At 37.4% G+C, this 22,484-nt stretch overlaps 3 protein-coding genes across 3 annotated transcripts; 2 read left to right on the top strand and 1 right to left on the bottom strand.

The window, feature by feature from the left end:
• The first annotated feature begins 59 nt into the window (after nt 1-59).
• On the top strand, nt 60-7,917 carry LOC145484643 (ras-related protein Rab-13-like). Its single transcript, XM_081463246.1, has 8 exons — nt 60-319; nt 439-499; nt 2,142-2,202; nt 3,665-3,742; nt 4,483-4,572; nt 5,635-5,700; nt 5,949-6,002; nt 6,378-7,917. Exons 1-8 carry the CDS (start codon nt 196-198, stop codon nt 6,474-6,476), a joined length of 633 nt encoding a protein of 210 aa, XP_081319372.1. The 5' UTR covers nt 60-195; the 3' UTR covers nt 6,477-7,917.
• Nucleotides 7,918-13,145: 5,228 nt separating this feature from the next.
• On the bottom strand, nt 13,146-17,837 carry LOC145483372 (ubiquitin-like FUBI-ribosomal protein eS30 fusion protein). Its single transcript, XM_081461875.1, has 4 exons — nt 17,768-17,837; nt 17,437-17,666; nt 14,012-14,067; nt 13,146-13,346 (listed from the first exon to the last, which is right to left on the bottom strand). Exons 2-4 carry the CDS (start codon nt 17,654-17,656, stop codon nt 13,218-13,220), a joined length of 405 nt encoding a protein of 134 aa, XP_081318001.1. The 5' UTR covers nt 17,657-17,666; nt 17,768-17,837; the 3' UTR covers nt 13,146-13,217.
• Nucleotides 17,838-17,908: 71 nt separating this feature from the next.
• Nucleotides 17,909-22,475, top strand: LOC145483371 (large ribosomal subunit protein mL49-like). The gene is made up of 4 exons (XM_081461874.1): nt 17,909-18,007; nt 18,086-18,203; nt 18,360-18,484; nt 20,579-22,475. Exons 1-4 carry the CDS (start codon nt 17,924-17,926, stop codon nt 20,711-20,713), a joined length of 462 nt encoding a protein of 153 aa, XP_081318000.1. The 5' UTR covers nt 17,909-17,923; the 3' UTR covers nt 20,714-22,475.
• Nucleotides 22,476-22,484: the final 9 nt, after the last annotated feature.

Genomic DNA, 22,484 nt, shown 5'->3' with positions numbered 1-22,484 from the left:
AAAATGAGCAACAGAAGGACTGGGGACTGGCTAATTTAAAAATGGCGCCCAAAGAGATTCTATTTCGTAAAAGTCCGAAGGAAGCTGTTTATATCATGAATTTTTCATTCGAAGTTGCCTAGCGTACCGCAAGCTTGTTAAGGGCTTTGTGTTACCTTAAACGGTTGACTGCCTGTATAATTGAATAAGGGAAATATGGCGAAGAGTTACGATTATTTGTTCAAAGTTCTGCTTATTGGAGATTCGGGAGTAGGGAAAACATGCATTCTGTGTAGATTTGCCAACAACGAATTCAACAGATCGCACATATCGACGATCGGTAAGTTTAATAGCAAATCTTCCTGCCTTAAAATCATTGTTGGCATCTGCAGGTTGTTTCTTGAAATACCTGCTACTCACTGTGTACATAAAATTCTGATTACTATCGCGTCTCGACAGGAATCGATTTTAAGATGAAGACAATCATTGTCGAAGGGAAGAGAATCCGGATTCAGATGTGGTAAGCCATCTTTTCTGTCCAAATCTTTCCCCTCCGTATGTGAGCATCGATTTCCGGTCATTCGGTTGCTTAGTTAGCTAGGGAATGCTTAATTCTACTCGCAATATTTCCCCGGGGTATATAGTATCATTTAAGATTTATAACTTACAAATACAAAGCCTTGTATCTTTCGAAGGTACAGTAACTGTAATTCGAAAGTTCGCGCAAATTGGATCGAAACTAAACGACGTAAACGAACAAAACTGCCGCATTGTTATTAAAAGTGGAGTTTTCTCCACGTACCCTGCAGCTTTCTAGATTCATCGAAAACTTATTATGTTAATTATATCGCCTAATTTCAGTTCAATTTTGTTTTTCTTTTGGTATTTATTCGAAAAACCAATTGAGTAGCCGATACGGGCTGTCTACATCATTGCGATCGACTGACCTTCGTAAAATTCTTCCCGCAATACGTAAGCATACTTCCCGGTTTAAATTATGACAGTAAGTCTTAAAGTTTGAGTTTATTCTTTCGAGAACGTTGGGCGCCGATGTATATCTGTGTTTTCCAAAAGTAGATTTCATTCCTGTGATATTCTTTCTGTTCAACTAGTCGAGTGCTACGTTTTATGATATCCATCTTAGTTGCTAATAATAATTTACCACACACACTTTTTATTTGCGAATCTATCTCCCCTTGAGGTTCAGTATCGCCTTTTCAAATTAAGGCACAAGTAAACAGCTAAGCCCAAAATGCCAACCAGGTGTCCATTAACTGTGGTCAAGATAATTCACGGCCGAATCAAAGTTAAAAGTCATTGAAATACTTTCTTTTTCGAATTCCTCACCAATCAGCTGAGGCATTCAGTAATGAATTCAAAATACTATTATAGATAATGGTCGTTATATTGCGCTGTATTGTTCCTGAGTGGGCTCGATGTACTCTCACTTGGTTAAAAGCTGTATTTGGATGTTTTATTTTTAAAAGGCCCTTAATTTGACAATTGATTTTCCTTGCGTAAAGAATAAATTAACACAAGGATACATGTATCATTTATATGTAGAGTGAAATCTATATTGAATATTTTAAAGGCCGTTTTAGGTAGACTTCTTCTAGGTAATGCGTGGCAAGCACGCCCAGACATTGCTTAAATTCCCTTACCAGAATATTCCCTTTGCCTAAATAGTTCTATAGATTTTTAGTAATTTTTATCCATGCAGATCTTAATATATCCTAGTACATTCATTATCCTGTAAGAGGGCCACTTAGTTTATTAGTATGTGCATACTATTTTGTGTTACCCTCGTTAAATAAAGACTTTACTACTTACCTTCAATTTCTTTGTTCTTTGTTCAGTATGGCTTAATTTGCTATATTTCTCTTTCAATTAAGACATCAAGTACCTTAGCTCAAGCTCTTAATGGCCACTATTTTGATAATTTATTTGATTTTATTAACTTGAATTACAAAAATTTTTAAAGCTGTAAATTAATGGACCTCTTTTACCATTGCTATTATTTGTGATCGTATTTATCATACTAACATTAAGTTGGTTAGATGTTGTCTGGATGACGTGTTGTTTAGTAAGGAATGGGGAAAAGAATTATTCCAAAACACACATGTATAAGGATATTTGAGCAGATTTAGTTTCTACATTTTTAGGGATACAGCTGGTCAAGAAAGATATGAGACAATCACCACACAGTACTACAGACGAGCACATGTAAGTTCCGTCAAAATATTTTTTTATATATCAATATTTAAATGTCAGGTTATCTTGTTAAGAACAAACAGACTTTTAATGATCTGATGAGTTTAATATTATGATGTCCTTACAGCTGGTTGAAGGGCACAAACAATATGACCGGTAATATATTGGTAGCTGCTCAATACAATTTTATTGTAGTTGCTCAGTGTTCAAGATTTTCTGTTTTTTGGCAAATAATAAATTAGGAGACATTCGGTCCTCTAATGAATGCCTTGGATACAGGTATACCAAACCTCCTAGCATTCCATAGGGGTCACCAAATTCTCAGATACCCTGTACATTAAATTTTGCAGATACTAAGGACATGTACATGCACCAGGTATTTTTGCACTAATTTGGCCAACTTGGGATGATTTTGAAGAGAAATGTTTGGATATTTGACAGGTTTTGTGGTTGAATCAGTGGAACTCTATTTTTAGCAAGTTTTCAGGTCGAGAAATGCAACATTGAAGATCTCTTCAAATTGAAGTTATTCCCAATGACATCTCATTTATGCGATGTAGAACTGACAAATGAACATCTAAGCTTGACACGGAGAGGGAGAGACGGGGCTGCTATCTGGAATGAATTAAGTAGCCAGCTAATTTTGACTTTCCAGAGCATTTATTCTGATACCTGAGTATTGATGCATGCTGTGTTAGGTCAATTCAAATAACAAACTGCATCTTGAATGAGTAATTTCCTCTTCAAGTGCGCATGTACATACCTAACCTGTCTAGATTAACGATGGTATTGTCGGAACCTGTAAAATATGAAGCTACCATCTGAACATAATATTGATACTGTAGACGAAAGTTTGTTTGGAACTGGACAAGTCCATTAAAGTAATTAAATGTACAGACCGAGTTAAACTTATCAGGACTGGAGTGTGCAAAAGTGCAGTCATGTGTATTGAAAGGCAATTGCAATCGAGTGTTGATCAATACCCTGAATTGACCTGCAATTGACACTCAATTGACCTCTCTATCAACACTAAATTGGCATCCCTACTGATACTTGGTTGACACTCGATTGTCACTCAATTGACATCTTGACTGACACTCAGTGGACACTCGATCGACAGTCGGTCGATAGCCAGCAAAGTGTTGACCGACTCATATGATTTGATCAAAAATTTTTGACTTTAGACCAAGATGTCAATCAAGTGTTGATCAAGTGAAAACCGAGGGTCAATCGAGTATCTTTTGAGTGTTGATTGAGGGTCAATCGAGGGTATCAATTGACACTCGACCATGGATGTGCTTAGTACACATGATGCCAAAAGTCTTGTACTATACAAGTTGTGGTTACAAAATTTGCACAGTCATGTATGCATATTTGTAACACATATATATAACAGTACTATGCTTAACATTCCATCATGCTTCATGGCATTAATTTAGTCCTTTCTACAGCACTGTATTTTTTTTTCCTCCAGGGAATAATTTTAGTATATGATATCACAAGGCAGGAAACATTTAATAACATTCGAAAATGGCTTAGATATGTCGATGAGGTAAGTGTTCAGGCAGCTGGCTCAATCTTCTTGATTTTTTTGATGTTGTTGGGAACCAATTCTTGGAAAGTCTTTAGTTGGCATATACTACAAAATTATTAATAGTAAAATATTATTACAATTATAACAACCAAATGGTAATGCCACATACCGGTACATTATTATGTGAAATTTTTGTGACATGTTAATGTTTCAAATTTCACGATTTCAAAAAAACTCACAAAATTAAAGTGACATGAACACTGAGTGTTGCAAACATAACATAATGCCAAAATAAAGTGACTCACATTATGCTACTGTTTTGCATATAGTCCTGCCGTTGCATTTTTGTTACTTTTGACATTATTAATATAGTACCTTTGATAAAGACGGCTTACTAAATTCAAATTGCCATTAGGAATTAATTGTGTGTTACTCGAAAACACGAAGTTATTCAATCAGTGATTAAAAATACAAAATTTTCACAAAACTGCACAATTTAAGTGTTGCGAATATGCACACCCCAAAATCGTGAAATAAAGGTGTCATGAAAATTTTATGTTATAAGGTACTTGACAACTGAAAAATGTTTGTAGAGTTTCGTTATTGTTTGAGACGAAAGAAAATTGGACATTGTAGGCTGATCATTAATGCCCACTATGTTTATTATAAATAAATTTATAATTCCTTAAGTAATATTAAATGCAATGTCAATAGCACTTACTTGCTGCATTTTTCTTTCTTGTTTTTTTTCAAAAAAGCATGCTAACAACAATGTTCAAAGATTGTTACTGGCAAACAAATGTGATGCTGAAGATGAGAGAAGAGTGTGGAAAGATCAAGGAGCCAGGGTTAGTATTGATCACATCCTATCTGTTTAATGTATTAGAGAAGTAATGTAAAGGATAATGGACTGTAGGTGGCAGAAGAGTTAATAAGTGCACTGTAAATGTATGAATGTAGTAAGTTAAAAGCCTTGTAGTTTTAGCCTAGCAGCTGGTGCTTCTCTGGTTTCCATGGCATGAGGAGACATACATTTGGAATACTTCTACTTTCTCTTGGGTGCAAGATTTACAGGGTGGAGAAAATACAGTCGAACCTCTCTAATGCAGACACCAAAGGGACAGAGCAAAGTGTCTGTATTAGAGAGGTGTCTATATTAGAGAGGAGATCACTATGATGACATCACAGTATTTTCTGTTACACTGTATTGTATTTGCATTTGTAAAACTAGCATTTTGACATGTTCTGGTATTGGTATCAATTAGTGTCAATGTTTGTGTAACCGCTGACAGGAAATGGTATGTACCGCAAACTATTGACACCTGGTCCCTGGAGTGTCCGTAATAAGAAGGTTAAATTTGTGAGAATTTTGTCAATACATAGGAAACTGTCCATATTAGAGAAGTGTCCATATGGAGATTTTCGACTGTACATTATGAGAATTAATAACTGTATCGTAATCCAAATCATGTCAAGAAAAACAGATTAAAAGTTTTAAAAGTTAAATATTTTTAATCTTAAGAAATTACCAATAATTTATTGCCTCCTCAGCAGTTTAAGTTATTTCAATTAATTAGTCATCCCAAAAACAATAAAGAAAATGAGAATACTTCATTAACTTTAATATTAATAGTACCTTTGAGATGTGAGAACAATTAACCAAATAAAAAAACCCTGTTTTATTATTATATTAACACTTTGAAAAATTTCCACTAGAAACAAAATTTACAGATTTAAAATACCCATCTGCAAAATAAACTAATTAATATTGAATTCTGTTCATAGCTGGATGACACTCTTCATGCACCAGAGTAGATTGATAAATATTTTGTCCCTGGTGGGACCAACAATTGAGTTTATTCACAAGGAATATGTGACTCAATTTCTGACAAGAAATGTTTGCTTTTCAGCTTGCTGCCGAGAAAAATATCAAATTCTATGAAACAAGTGCCCAGTCAAACATAAATATAGATGAGGTAAGACAATGCAGGTACAAATAGTTTAAATTACCAGTAGGCACACAATGCTAAATGAAGCTTAATACAACCCCAACCTATTAATAACATTATCAGTTATCCTTTGGATTGAAAATGTTATGCATGTGATAAACCAAAGAATGAGATAGTTTCAAACATAAATTGCACATTAAAATCCATGCTTTTAGAGACTTAAATTTAATTGTTTGCTCATATATTGTGTGTTTAACTTAATAATTGTTTTTCAGGCCTTTACAGAAATATGTCGGCAAATTTTACAAACAATGAGTGAGAATAACCAGGTAGGTACTCAGTTCGGGGGTAGAATTAACGAAAGATGAACATTGATAACAGAATCAAAACACATTAACCTGGAACAGATAATTTTTGCTACTAATTACCTTTTCTTTGGAATAGGGGCTCTCAAATGCTTAAAATTTTGGAATGAAAATGTGAAGCTAACTTGAATTTCTGGAGGTTTGGGTTGGGGAGGGGGGAGGAAGTCAAACCTGAAAAAGATCTGCCATGGGGATGCATGGATATTTCCCAGAGAAACTCATTCTACACTTCAATGCTTAGAATTGAAGAAGAGGAGCTTTTATCAAAAGGTATTTAATTGACCAAACAATATACAGTAATAATTACTCTAGGATAACACTTTCAACATTCTTTTTTAGAATGGAAGTACGCTGTCAGCAACTGGCGAAATTGGATCAAATGCTGTTCTTCTAGACACAAAGAATGAAGTACTTCCACGGAGTTCTTGTTGCTATTAAGCATTAAATTGAACCAGAAATAATTTAATTATAAAGCTTTTAGAAGAAAGAGCCTATACTCCAGGCATTGGTATCTACCCAATGCTTAGTTTATTTCCTAGTCTTGCAAGGGACTGTAGAAACAATATTTTCAACCAAGTTCACCCATGAGGTCACTAATGCATGGTCAGTGGCAACAGTCACATGTACAGAATTCTGAAATCCCTGAGGGATTTTTGATGTTGCATTTGACAACAGAATTCCCTAATTTGGGAGACGTATGTTTGTATGGCTTGGTGGTTGCTCTAGATACTGAAATGTAAAGCCAGATTCCAAACTCAAACTAGATAATTATCTCATTCTTTGGATGCATTGCGGACCTATTTTAGAAGCTTTGCACGCATTGATGCTAAAGTACTTAAGCTTGCCGATGAGAAGATGAAGCTGAGAAACTGCAAAATTAAATGGGCAATTTTCCTGTAAAAGGTCTTTAACATTATTACGTTAAGTTGTAAAGATTTTATTTAACTTATTTTGTTTTTGTTTTTAAAGAGAAAAATTCACTGATAGGTTGGAAATTGAATAAATACTTCAAAATCGCATTTGTAAAGGTTAGATAATGTAACGAGATATCTGAGGTGCTTGAAGATCTTTGTAGCTACACTACATGAACGAATCGGTAATATTTCAGAGAAATCAATAAAGCATATGTCGACAGTACCATCCAAAAATGATTACCTTATAATAATTATTGTAGAAAATTTTGCAATGCATATTTATTTGTTTTATTTTGTTTTGGTTTTGTTTTGGTTTTTAGAGTGATATATGTTTGTGAAGTAGACTTGCCTAAGTTATTGAAATTTCACAGCATAATTTTCAAATCATTAAAAATATAATTACTATTTTAATACAGTTTACCCCTGCCAAAGGGAATGTTTGAAAAGCATATCCAAAAAAAATGATTAAGTTCCACTTCGTTAAGAATTCAGGATATCCGTTTATCAGACAACAAGGTTCAACTGTAAATAAAATACTGTTATGCCTTGCATGAAAATGTTCTATGGTGAGGTTCATACAATACATATATTTTAAATCTTTTTTCTGTATATTTATCCTAAAACTTACTCAGTAACACAAGTTTGTTGCTGTAAGAGAATTCCTCCGATCGGTAACAGTGAAGTGAAAAGAAACCTATTTTGAACATGAATATGATTTAATTTAAAGTTAGGGAATGAATCTATCGATATGCACAAAATGGTTATAGAATCTGCCCCCTTCCCCTCATCCTCTCCTTTTTGCAGGTATTATTTGTCTGAAGAAGGGAGGAAAGTGAACCGGTGCACCCGCATTGATCTATAATTTGTATCATAGTAATATAGCAGCTATTTTAGGAAACTTTCCGGAATCTCTATCTTTGTAATGAAAGAATTTATGAATTAAAAACTACAGCTTTAATACCTTAGCTTGTGGTTGCAATGTTTACTGGTGTCCTCAAGTAGCGAGTATGTGGTGTACCTTCAATGTATTTGTATGCAAGTAGTTCAACACTAACTTTGTTACAAACTACATAAGCGAGATGTAACATTGACGTTGAAAAAAAGTGCACAGCCGTACATTCAATGGTGTGGACGACAGACGGAGAGATTGATAGACTGACATGTATACACGCGCAATCCAAAGAAGTAAGCCTTCATTTTGATTCCCACCTAATTTAATCTTGTACACCCACGACTTATCTTAAATTTCTCTTTTCCTTCGTTTTCTTATTTCGCGTTATTCTCACTTATTTTTTTCCCATAGTGTAATCAATCCCTGTTTTTTTCCTCGGACTTTTCTTTTTTCCCTTCCCTTCCCTTCCTCGTGTTCCCCCACCCTGTTTTGTCCGTCTGAAATCTTCTCTTTCCGTTTTCTCTTCCTTTCCCCTTATTTTCTTCCGCCCTCTTTCCTCTGACCCTCAGTTCCCCCTGGTTTTCGTCGCTCTACTCTTGTTTCCTTCCCTATTATTCTCCTCGTTTAGTCCTCCTACGTCTTCCCCCTTTAAATTTGCGCCCTTTTGTCTCCCCTCCCGTTCCTCATTCTCTTACCGGCCCCCTCTTCGTTTACTCCGATCCCCTGGTTTTGCTCCCTCGCTATTTAATTAGTTCCTATGATTTAATTAATCTCCTCCTTGACCTCTTTTCCTATCTCTCTCTTTTTCGATCCCTTCATGCTCTCTCCTCTCCTTGTTTCCACTAGTTTTCGTTTTGTTATTCTCTCCTTTTCTCTCGCCATTTCATTCTCCAGCCCCCTCGTTTTGTTTTTTCCGCGTCTTTTATCTTCCTCTTGAATCTGTTGCTCTTTAATTTCTTCGCTCTCAGTCGCTTGTTTTCTCGGATCCTCTGTACTAGTTCCCCCACGATTTCAGCTCCCTCGTCTCGAATTAAATACCTCGGCCGTATTTTCTCCCTTCTTCTTCGTTTCATTTACGTCAGCCCTTCCTATCTTTATCTTTCCAATCATTTCTTTTCTTCCTCTTTGTTTATCTTTGCGTACTGCATGCATGCAATACTTCTTTGTCAGCTGCATATTAACTCATTTTATTTTAATTGTTACGTACATGCAATATCTGTATTTTGCAAATCCTTCATCAATTTAGTGTTGAGTTGTCCCATTCCACTCCTTGTCGGGACTACGTTTTGGCTGCACAAATAAAATAAAAAATTCGAACATCTGATCGTGTAGATTATAGACTATTTATATTTTAATTATTTTATAGTAGCAAACATTGTCACGGGATAAATATACTACAGACTTATTACAGTGCAAGACGTATTGACCTTGCTGCAGTCAATATCGACATGTCTTCCTCTTACATATCTTAAGATGAATGGACGAAGGAAAGCAAAACCGGATCCTGTCTTTCCACGGGTATCGAAAAAGCTTCTGAGGAGGAAAGTTGAACGCCAGGTAGCGGACGCTGGGCCATCTCTATGTCTGAATTGTTTTCAGTAATTTGTCTAAAATGTAAAATCTCGAGGCAAGCGCGCCGGAGCTTTGTATGACGCCAACAGTAAATAACGGGGTTAAAAAAAGAATTAAATAAATAAAAAGTTAAAAGCCAGCTCCACAAAACGGGCACAAAGCGAGGCTCTACTGGGTTGTCCAGAACTTGTACCAGACCCGTTATGATTGAAGGTAAGTGAGTGAGCGTTAACGCACCCACAACGAATGATACAGTGTTCGCTGCCTTGCTGTCCTTTTTTATTCTTTTCGTTTCTTCGTTTGGCAGCTGCTCGGTTCGAAGACGCTTTTTCTGGCGCCGTGTTTCTAAGAACATATAGCAATTACTGTAAGTGATAACAGCAATGAAAGCCAAAAGGATAAGAAGCAGTGTCACGTTGATTACGTTGTAATAGACCGAGTACAATTTCGAATCACTCAGTATGAAGGTTGAAACAAAGTCTTGAATTATGAAACACACAGCGATGATCCATGCTAGAAGCACGCCTCGTTTAACCCGAAGTCCAATAACGATCTCCTGGTACCTCAAGGGATGTTTGATAGCAATATAGCGATCAATACTGATTAAAAAAAGGTGACTGGACGAGGTCAAACCAGCTGTCGACAAGGCTACTTGGTAGAGCTTCTCCAAGACGCAAAATGGTCCCACACCGAGGATCCTCTTTATGTCAACCGCTATCGCGATCGGTTGCACAACAAGTCCAGTCAACAAGTCTGTTCCCGCCAAACACGCCAGAAGTGTGTTGGACTTGGTTCTCAGTCGCTGCTTTGTTGCCACGGCTAAGATGACCAAGGAGTTTAACAAGATGGTTGGAAAGATTGCGACTAAATTGACAATGGTCACAGAAACTAAGACGGCAAAAGTATCTTTTGCCAGATATGCCTTTCTCCAAACGGGATAAGACAGATAAGGACATTCTTCCCCGCTATCTGGATCTGTAGGCATTAGAAAGGAAAGTCCGTGGTGAAGACGCGATCGTCAGAATGGAACAATTATGCAAATGTCTGACAATTTGGAAACATAAGACACTCTCTGTCAGTCAGTCAGATCGTTTTGGGCCTTCCTTGGAAAAATTTGAATACAGAAGAGATTAATGAAAAATTTTCTTCCTTTGGATACTCATAAAGAAGCTTAAGGACACTTTTTCCTCAAGGAAAAGTAGATGTGGATGCGTGCGAGATAATTAAGAACACACGGCATCTTGTAATTGCAAACTTTATGTACGCGTTTCCGTTGACTGGACAATGCCGGTGTTTATATCACTAATGATACCGATTTTAATTTCTTAATGCTTTGGCGGCTATAGCCGATACCCAAATTCGACCAATCTGATTGACTATACTGATTCCGAATTTGGTTGTTATACCATTCAGTGGTAAATCTTTATACAAGTTTGTGTCCGTCTGAGTTACGCCTTCCTCAGTCGACTTAAACTTTATTTTTTCTTGCATCATCGTGAAAACGAGAATCTTATAATTGCGTGCACAATAGCTATTTTCTGAAGACTTTTTAACAAACAGCTGATTTGAGACTGCCTTGAGAGTTTGGAAAACAAAGCAGCTATTTTCCAGATGAGTTTTATTTTCAGTTTTTCGGACGTCTGAGAATCAGTCTAGAGTAGCGTAGGAGTTAATTGAGTTAAGCGCGCGGATTCTGTGAACAAAAGAAATCATGAGAACTCAAATAACCCGCATAGTAGGTGGGGTCGAGTAAGAAAACGCAAGTGATAAACAAGATGAATTTTCTATGTAATGGATTGATCAGGGCGTCAAATAAAATAGGCCAAATGTACGAAAGGTTGAGTCTGCAAAAAAAGTTGAACCACATTAAACTTCTACCGCCAACGCAAGCCTTTCGTCCAGTTTATTTTGGGCAAATGAAGAAGATATTTGTTTTCCTCCAGTATATATAAGGTCCGTTAAAAATTTAAAAAAAAAAAGGAAAGAAAAGAAACTAGAATGTGTTATTGATATGTGGCGTATTAGCAAAAATAGATATTAGGAATTTGTACCTCTCGTTCCCAGTGCTACTCGTCTTAAAATGTCGTTATTACAAGAAACGCAGGCTCAGTGGACGAAAATGGTACGAAAACCTCTGCAAATACTATCTGGGCATGTGCACGATTCGTGTTGAAAGTGAGGGTATTACTTGGTGTAGCGAGCACGAGAGCATGAGTGTAGAACAAAGTTGATTTCAGTTGCATAACGCATATACATGCCACGCATATTAATCAAGTCGACCGTGCAACTTTGATTACACATAATCACCTTTGATTACCATTGGTTTAATATTCATAATGACACTAATGCAACACCCCACTGAACAAATCATTACTGACCAGTCTCAAGTCGTCCCCATAGCCCTTTCCGCCTCTCTTAGGGGACACGGCCTTGGCACGAGAAATGAAGGGCCCTTCGTTTGTCGTGTCAAGGCCCCGCCCGCTAAGAGAAGCGAAAAGGGCTATGGGGACGAGAATGGTTTGACTCCTTTGCAGGACATGGAGGGCATCTTGTTTCTACCTATAAGGTATAAAGCGTTTTCACTCACGTGGCCAGCTGGCATGCACATGTATTGGAACAAAAGAAAGTACATTTTCATTTGAAAAGAATTCAATAGTTTTTCTTGTGTGATCACCAGGTCAGAGTAGTTCTGAAAAGAACTGTTATTGGTGACTGATGTTTCGACAACCAGAGTGGAAGTCAAGTGAATAGTGTTTGTAAAGTCGACTGTGCTACAGTAATTATTGGTGTTCAACTCTCACAAAACTGGTTTGGGAAAACAATATGGCACCAATATGGCAATTCTTAAAACGTATGGTAAAAGGGCTTTTTCCGTGGCGGCACCAAGGCTCTGGAATAAACTACCCCTCCAGATCAGACTTTCATCATCAGAGGCAGTTTTTAAGGCTAATCTTAAGACTTATCTTTTTAAGCGTGCATTTGATTTGTAGTTTTTACTTTTTATTTGTAGCCTAATTGTATTATATAGCGTATTTAATTCTTAGGATTTTAACTTTTAGGATTTAGGATTTTAGGTTTTTAAAGAATTAGGATTTTAATTTTAAAGTATTGTAAAGCGCCATGGACAATTAGTGGAAAATGGCGCTATATAAATGTATATTTATTTATTTATTTTATTTATTTATTTATTTCTCAGTTTTTGGAAAAACCAAGGGAAAAAAACAAACAAACAAACAAACGCAGGCAGATTGACCCAGTTACACTCTTGCGTGTAGTGTCCCCTGCAAGGATCCCCTCCTCCACACAGCCCTTAAACCTAACGCCCTGCTTAAAACCCCACCAGGGGACCTGCTCAGAAGCTACTCCTTTCACTTTACCACTTTCTCCCACGCCTTTGTGGTCAATTGTTTTTGGTGGCATATCCGAGACACTGTTCGCATCGGAACATGTGACCTGAAAACGATTGACTGAGGTGAAATATTGAGGTCTAGGAACTAGGCAACTTTACCCTCAGAATAAGCCCATTCATTCAAGTCAAAATGTAAATCGACTAATTAATTGCAACTTATTTGTCTGCATATAAAAGAGGGTAGTGGGCAATACTTTCATGTGACAGTCACACAGTGTCACACAGTGTCACACAGTTAGTGTTGTCCATATCATGTAGAACATAACTCAAGATTTCAAAACTTCCTATAAAATAACAGAACTTGTGCAAAACTATGCAAGTTACTGTTATAACAATATTTATTGAGGAATGAATGCCATTTACATGAATTTCATTCTGACAACTAGAGCAATTCAAGGAGCATTTGAGTTTGGTCCTCTTCTCTTTCCAAATCCAGCAACAACATTAACAAATCTCCTGTTATACTGCATTCTACGCTTGGCACGGCCAGTCTTCTTCTTTTTCTTCTCTTGCTTGTCAACCTGCGCAGACATGAGAAAGTGAAATGAAATAAGCTAAATAGTTAGAGCTAGAAGAAAACACATGCACATAGCTGTTACTCAATGTAGATAGTTATTTTCTTTATTCATAAATGGAGACAGAAATTGAAATCCATGAGCAAACAGAAAAGAGCAAAATGGCAATATTTCTACATGTACATTTAAGGAAGGTTAACTAATAATGCTTTTTTCCTATCTTCTACAACAAAAAATACCACTACAAAAGGTGCAAGCAATCACAAATGAAAAAATTCAGGACTGCTAAGGAAACTAATCAAATTGCATGATTCAATTTATCTGGACCAGCCAACAAGAGGTTCTGAATGGAAAGTATGAAATTATCAAGGGTCGCTTAACGGCAGCAATAAGGCTAATAACATAACACTGCATAATGATAAATGGGTGAATGACATAAAGATTGTGTTCATGAAAAATAGTGACTTGGACACAGCCCTTGATATCAATAGCAGAAATTGAGACATACACAGAAACACATTTTGAGCTTTTAAGTAACTTGTCCAAGAAGGTTTTGATGTCTTCATTGTCCACTTAACTTCAGCTTTATCCAGTAAATTTCAAACAAAATTCATGCTGCATAAACTAACAAAAAGAAGAAAGAAGAACAATGAAAGGAGACTCTGACATACCTTAGGTGTTTGTCCCTTCACTTTACCAGCACGAGCCAGGGAGCCGTGAACCTTACCTGGGGGTCAAGAGAAGGAAATGTTACCACAAGTTTACCAGTGAAGTAAAAAATTTAAGGCAGTTTGTCTACATCATTATTCTGTATAGTCAATAGCCCAGCTAATACCTCCAACTCAGAGTTCTTACAGTGCTACAAGTTTTTGTACAAGTTTGATAGTCAGATTGACACCACTTGTAAAATACCGTAAAAACTCGTGTATAAGCCGCACTCGTATATAAGCCGCACCCCCAACTTTCGAACTTGATTTTGAAAAAAAGAAAACTCTTTAAAAAGCGCTGAGCAAAAGAAAGTGATTACTTGTACATTGTAAGCTTGGTCAAATCTGATGCTGTGTATTTGCTGCGAGCTAAATAACTCTTGAAATACCTTTTACAAGCTATTCTTCAACGGAATTTCTGATATCCTCCTAAAGAGAGGCTCTTTTGACAAGATGTTGCCTTTATTGCTAAAGGCGATAGTGGAAAACGATGAAATTCAAACGGAAATCCGAGCAAAACAATCTCTGACTGATCGATGCAAAATGATTGCTTAGTAACCACGCAGTCATTTAAAGAGAGAGTCTGGACACAAGAGAAATACACACGCAATATATGAGCATATTATCGAAAATTTGAATATAAAGTTCCTTGAGAATCAATTTTCATGCAAAAAAACAGGTTTATTTACAGCCACAAGCATGCGGCTTGGTTAGGTCACTTAGCAACGCCTCACAGATGCACTCTACTTTGATTGGCTAGCTAAAAACCGATAAGAAGTCTGGGCCGAGTCACGTAGATCGATCGAATTGAACGATTGAACGAACGATAAACAACATGGAAAAGTTCCATTTCACATCAGCTGTGCGTGGATACCATGTTTATAAACATGTATGGAAGCCTTCAATTGGTGAAAAACTTGTTGCTCGATGCGAGTTTAACAATCCTATGGATAAACACGCGGTGCAAGTTGTGAAGAACACCGAAACAGTCGGTCATTTGCCCCGTGAGTTCTCACGAATAGCGTGGTATTTTCTTGCACATGGCGGAGAGATCAGTATTGAAGTGATCGGTCGCAGAAGGCATTGTAAGCAGCTTTGTGGAGGAATGGAGATTCCATGCCAGTTAGAGTTTAGCTGCACAAAGGAAGTACAAATGAATCGCTTGAAAGAACTACTCGCGAAGAAGATTCAGGTTTAAAACCTGAAGAGACAAAGGCTCCTTTAGGAGCCACCACTTCTATCAAAAGCAATGATCAACAACAGCAACAGGTTTCAAAATGTTGAATGTTTATTTACTTACGTTTTTAAGTACTATATCTGACCACTAACTAGGCAATTAGCCCCCTCTGAAAGCAATGGTCTCGTATATAAGCCGCACCCGCCATTTTGAGCCCAAAATTTCAGCAAAAAGGTGCGGCTTATACACGAGTTTTTACGGTACATGAAATTGCATTATGACCCAAGTAACTATTGGCTTCTTATTACCACTTGCATATTTGGTTGTCAATCAGTGTGTGTGTTTTTTTGTTTGGAATTACACTGTAAATAGACAGTATAATAATGCAAGGCCACGTTACTTAGTCATAAGTCCCAAATTTCAAAGCCCAGTCTTTACCTTAACATCACAGCACTATTAGAATAATGCCACTGAATGTATTAAAGATCATATAAGTGTATTTACAAGACATGAGAGATCATATGCAGTTATGTGTACAACTTAAACAGTTGTGAAAATAAGGCCTGAAAAAAAATACGGGAAAAAAAGCCAGCTTGAACAGGATTCAAACCATTAAATATGCAATACTGTTACAGTTCTCTACCACCTGAGCTATCAAGCCAACATAACTGCATAAATCTCTCTGCACAGTTCAAGATGTTCTATCATAAAATCACTTCCATTCTTCACCATCTTATGAACTCAGAATGTGGCCACAATGGGCAACAAAAGTAGTTCAGACACTTTAGAACTTTTAGATAGTTAAACTGTTATTCTATTTCATTTGCATGACGTGTTAATTCTCTGATACCCCTGGCACCCAGTTCAATGTTGTGTAGGTGCTGTGGTCTCTGCAGTTCTCACACATTGTTTGAGGGGGGGGGGGGGGGGAGAGGAGGGAGGGAGGGTGAAGAAATGTTTCCAAGACACTCAAAAATCGAATTTCACTGTGGAGTGTCTCAACACTTTTGTCACTCATTGTAGTCTTCAATTGACTTGATAGCTCACTTGGTAGAACACTGCACCTATATCATAAAGGTCATGGGTTTGAATCCTGTTCAAGCCCAAATATTTTCTAGGGCTTTATTTTCAATTGTTGAAGACATGAATGATCATTGCAATTTACGTCCAAAGCTTAAGCAGCTGTGAAATTAAAGCATGAAAAAAAAAAAAAAAACCACACACACTCTTGAACAGGATTCAAACCCATGACCCCTGGGATATGGGTGTAGTGCTTTACCAATTGCAACTGAGCTACATTATGTATCAAGCCAATTTGGAGTTGGTTGCATTGCGAGTTTATACTATTCCTGTAGATGGTAAAAAATGCAAGTGAATGCATGAAAGATATTAAATTTGAGCTGCAAAAGAAAGATGTGAAGACATGGTCACTGCAGTTATCTACACAGCTTAAGCAATTGTTGAAGTTGTGTACATAACTGTGACAATATTTCATGAATGTCATCAAACAACTGGAATAATAAAATTTAAAATCAAGTCACCCCTAATACAACATGTACGTGTACCTAGTAGCACATACATGCTGTATATCTATCAACACAACACTTCTACAATAATTCACACCAAGTGAAAAGCAATCCTTATAACAACGAACTATTAACTAGATATACTGTACACTGTAACTTTTTGCTACAATACATGTAAGCTCCTGATTTTAGAAGTGGCTTTGTATTTTGCGCTGTTTGAGAAAGCCCATCGACTTACGAAATTCATTTAACAACCGTAGAACTTGTTTTGTGTTACATCACTAAATAAGAGTTTAACCATGTACAAAAAATGCACACTTGCGTGAACCTATTTTTTTTTGTTTTATAAATATCACTTCCACAGTAATTTATGAATTATTATTATTCAAAGAATTTTCTAATTTGCAGAATAGAAACTATTGAATTCTTCCACCACAGGAACAACAGCTTATTCCACACTCTCTTAGAATGAACTTTTATTTCTACTTTTCAACATACAATCGTGGCAGAAAATGCCTTGGTCAGCTTCTCTGTTATGGCTTACCTTGCTTACAGATGTGACGGTATGGCAGTGAAATGCCTTACTATTTACGTTCAAGGCAGTATTTAACATGCTCATAAGACTCTTTAACTTACAATCATTTTACACACAAATTAAGCTTCTGAACAGAATCCTAAAAGATTACCTCCAAGCAAACGAAGACCAACTTCAAGAGTGGACAGATCAGCTACTCCACAATCTACAAGGCTCAGGGTATCATCAAGAGGCTTTCCAGCGTAGAAGAGAACTTGTTCATCAGCGGGAATGCCCTCAGCAAAGGCAATGACATTCTTCAGATCGAACACACTCTCCCCGCCGGTAACATCGAAAGTATGTAGATTTTCTCCGCGAATAAACAACTGCATCTTGAGTAAACTAACACCAAAAGTAGCTACAATAAGTATGCGACGTATTACGGTGTAAAATGAGCCCCAACTCAGCCTTTAACGATATAAATAAAGCGAGTTCTTGCCTACCGTTCTCACAGATTACACGTGGTGGTGCAACCAAATTTTCTAAAAGGAAGAGAGATGATACTGCGCAGCCATTTGACGCATGGCGCGAAAAGACCGCTGGGATCAGAGCCCGCAATGAAGTGTCAGCGGACATCAGCGTAAACCCAGAAATTCAAAATGGCGGCTGTCATTAGAATTTGTAGAGCTTTCTTTTCTTCAAATGCAGCGCTGTATTTTCCAAGAAGAGCACCGCAACCTAAGGTGAAAATCTTTACTTGGTATTTTCCATTTCTAGCAGTAATCTATTAACAGATTTTTTTTCTATTGTTTTGTTTTTAGGGTGTTAATACAAGTGTCCAAACATCGACCACCGAGAAAAATTTCACCTATGAAATCAAGCCAGAGCGACTTCAACAGATTCAAAAGTCTCCCAGTGGTTGGGTTCCTCCAGCTACTGGTAATATATTTTCATCATTCGGGGATGAATAATGATTGTAACTAATGAATGGGTTGTTGCATGAGTGGACGTGAGAAGCTTTGCTATTTATCTCAAACTGTGTGAAACATGAATTCATAAATTTAATTTTTATTGATTGATTGATCTTTTTTGTAGAAAAACCAAACTTACCTTTCTTCATTAAAAGATCCAAATACAACAATCTTCCAGTATACACAGATTACAAGAATGCGAGAAGTCGTAAGATCACTATAATAAGGAAAATAAAAGGAGACCTTAAGGTAAGACTTTTGCAGCCCCCCCCCCCCCCCCCAACTATGGAAATTATGTTATTTTTCTGGCAAACATTTGGGGTAAAATTGACAAAAATTGAGACTGCTGATAAGGTCACTGAGTATGCAACCTTTCAATATAAATATTCTCAGAATTATAGCTGCAGTTCCATTAGATGGGAGAATTGTTTTTCACGGAATTTGAGTTTGTTTGCATTTCGATTTCAACACGTGCGCATTTAGGCATTGCATATTGTTTTCGGGCAAGAATGGTCACCCCACGCCCCCCCCCCCCCCCCCTAGTCCAGATTTGCCCGTTTGCCTATGAACAATATTGTGACTTTGTTGTTCCTGACTTGGACTCAGGCCTGCTGGATGAACTGCTAGTGCACTGGACTCCAGATCAAGTGGCCTGGGTTCAAGCCCTGGCTGGGGTTAATGGTCTTGTGTTCTTGAGCAAGATACTTTACTCTCTTGTTACCCCTCTCCGCTCAGGTGTGAAAATGGGTACCAGTAAAGTTACTGCTGGAGGTAGCGCTGCAATGGTCTAGCATCCAATCCAGAGGGGAGAAGAAATATCTCCAGTCGCCTCTTGGTGTGGAACCAGGGGCCTCTGGGCTTCTGGGCTTCTGGCCTTCTGGGCTTGAACACAGGGGAGGTGTTCACAGACTTGAACACCTCCCTTGTTATTCCCAAAATCCCACTGAACATGGCTTACTACAGTTTTTCTGAGACCCGGTAGTGCGCACTACGAATGCCTGCTAGATATCAGTATTAATCGCGCGTGTGTAACAATGACGCAAGTAATCCTAAGAAGAAACGAAAACCACGTCAGCACATAAAAGGCAATAAATTTCTTGGGTATATGTAGCAATAGTTTCAAACTCCGTTCAAACAAGTGTTTAAGCTTAGGGCCAAAAAAAATATGGCAAAAAAAGCTCTATAAATAACTGGTAAAAGAGCTCTAATTTACTGTTGCTTTCCCGCATGCAATACATGTCGTCACATGAGCGCGCCCTTTAATAAAGGACATGCGCAATTCAATTCTCGTCCAAGGTTGTAAAAGGTAGTTTTTGATCGAGGATTGCTCAAAAACCTACTGTACAACCCATGATGAAATTTTCACAGTTGATTTGTAGTAGTGAATCACGCTTAGAGCCAAAATTTAAAAAAAAAATCTGTAAGACAGACTTTGAGCTATTTTTGATCTCACATTTTCTTAGTTTGTGAAAAATCTGTCTTACAGATTTTTGTTTTACTTTGCATGAATGTTAAATCAGCACCGACTTCTTATTCCTGAAATTTTGAGGTGGGGTCATGTGGGTAGATTTTGAGAAAAATGTGATTTAACCTACTAGTGCCCATTCTCTCCTTGGGTACTCGTTCTTTCATTTTGGACAATGATTTGTTGATGTTTAATTGTACAAGTTTCACATAGAATGGTAAAAAACTTAAGCAAACAGTAAATGGAGAAAGGAAAAACATCTTGGAACATTTTTTAAAAGAGTTAGAAACTGGGCAGTTATAATCCATCAAAACTGTTGTAAGCCACCCTAATCACCTTAGCATATGGTGAGGGTGCATTTTATGTGTTTAGATGTATTCACAAGATTTTGCAGAAATTATTTTGGCAATCTGACTGAATAAATTATGGGCATGAACTGATTACAAACAAGCACAGTTGACTCTGTATCACATGTGTCCCCAGTACATGTAACTTGGATCTTTGCTGCTAACTGGATTCACCTCTCCATGTACTGTAACTTTGCTCTTGGTAAATCAAACTACCTACCTGTAGTGACTTTTTGTTCCTGTCAGGTCATGTTCCTATCCTTACGATTTTCCCCTTGATGCTTGAGCTTTAATTTTGTTTGCGGAACTCTTATGAGTCAAAGCTCCCTAGAAATATGGACAGAAATATACCAGGGGCAAAACATAGAGGAGTGTCAACAGATTATTTCTGTAAAGAATAGAACATCATTGTCTGTGCCATGACCATTAGGGCAGTGTATCTTCCCAACTTTTTTGAATACTATACTTTGATGAGGTGTTTTCCAGGTATGGCCTCAATTTTTTTTTCTTTTTTTTTTTTTTTGCTTTCAGGCTCTTGATGAATGTTTGAAACACCATCTTGGAGATGATGTTATCACCTCAATAAATGAACTTACAAGCCAAGTGAAAATCAAAGGAATATACAAAGATGAAGTTGTGACGATATTAAAACGACTGGGCTACTAGAGAAGTAGCCTTGTGTAAATAAAGACAAGAATGGAAAACATCAAGTTGAGCAAGCAGAACCATTGTGTTGTGCATTCTATTAGTGTGAATACTGGCAGAAATTAAACATGCTTGCATGTACAAAGAAAAAACTATCCATCTCAAAATTCTAGCACGTGAGAAACAGAAAATGAACAGTGAATCACTTGCTACAGAGAGCATTGTCTGGTAGATGGAGAGCCTGTCCTGCCATTATAAAGGAGACCTACAGACATTGGCTTAATATGCAAAGTATACAAAGAAACATGTAAATAAACAGTACTTTCTGAAACATTTGATGAGTTACCAGATTTCTTTATTAAGTGTAGTTGTGTTAGCCGTGCACTAATTCAATTTGAATTGCTGGCCCAGCACAGCTGTGACTTGTAATGATAGATATGTTGCTAGACTGCTGAAATTGTTGACTGATTAGAGCTATTCATGTTTCATGTAATAACTCGCATGGTGGATTAAATCAATCGGAAACTGGAAAAGGCTCATAAAACGTTGGAGGACTAGGAAGATACTTATATTTCCAGTCAAAACTGCAATAAACCACATCCCACAAATTTGGACTGGAATGCCCTCGAATAATTGCCCCTTTCATATGCCCCTTTTTGGTGCGAAAATAGAAATAATCGCCCCCAGCTTTTATTGAAGGAAATATGGTATACATGACCCCAGCCCAGAACTTGGCATGATGTCACTTGGGTAAGTCTAATCAAAACAGGATGCGATTCCAACCGGAAGTTTTAGTTTTAAAATGTTCCACGGTCGACAGGTCATGATAAACTACCTTCTATCAAATTGATGAAACGATTTTCATGTTCTTTTTCTGATCTGTTTTCTAGAATAGCAGTGCAGATTTAACTTTGACAGATTGTCAGGCAATATTTTTGGATATTTTTTTCAGTTTTTATGTGTGGGGCCGTCACGAGCGATTCATGAGTAACATGACTTTACTGAGTGGCATGCGTCACAGATTCCTAGAGACACGGGAAACTGACTTGACTGGATCGGGTGTCTGGAAAACCCGAATAGTAAATAGGGAATAGTCGCGAATAGCGAATAGTCCCGAATAGTGCGAATAGTGCCGAACAGTGGCCAAACGTGGCGAATAGTGACGAATAGTCGTCAATAGTCACCGCTTTAGATCTAATATCCAGCGTTAATTAATTATCCTAACAAGAAACAGAATGTCAGTGAATTTATTACGTTTTCTTCTCCAAACTCAGGCTAGGGCTGTCCATCGCCGACATTAAGAAAACAAAAAACGCAAGGATAACCTAATAAAGACGTATTTACGCTTTTGCAGCGGTTAAAACAGAAGAAATTACGTTTAGAAACATCTTTCGTCCTGAAAAGCGTGTGTGCTTTTTAGCGGGAAAATCCCATCCTACGTTGTTGCGAGGTTGACTGCGAGATACTGGGTACCCTATTTGCTACGATTTGCCACCATTTGCCACTATTCGCCACTATTCGAGACTGTTTGCCACTATTCGCACTATTCGAGACTATTCGCACTATTCGTACTATTCGCTATTCGCTATTCGCTATTCGGGACTATTCGCTGTTCGCTATTCGCGACTATTCGCTATTCGCTATTCGGGTTTTCCAGACACCCGACTTGATCAGAGAGAGCTTTTGTGCTGACAAAGTGCGACTTGCATCTGACATGATCTGAGGGATTAAGAAGATCAATTGCTTCAATAATTAAAATATCTTAACCGATAGTGTTCGTTGGGGAAAAAAA

This window comes from Orbicella franksi, chromosome 4 (genome assembly GCF_964199315.1).
Source record: "Orbicella franksi chromosome 4, jaOrbFran1.1, whole genome shotgun sequence".
In the NCBI taxonomy this organism is placed as follows: Eukaryota; Metazoa; Cnidaria; class Anthozoa; order Scleractinia; family Merulinidae; genus Orbicella; species Orbicella franksi.
The sequence above is the reverse complement of the archived record's forward strand: the minus strand, read 5'-3'. Positions and strand labels throughout refer to the sequence as shown.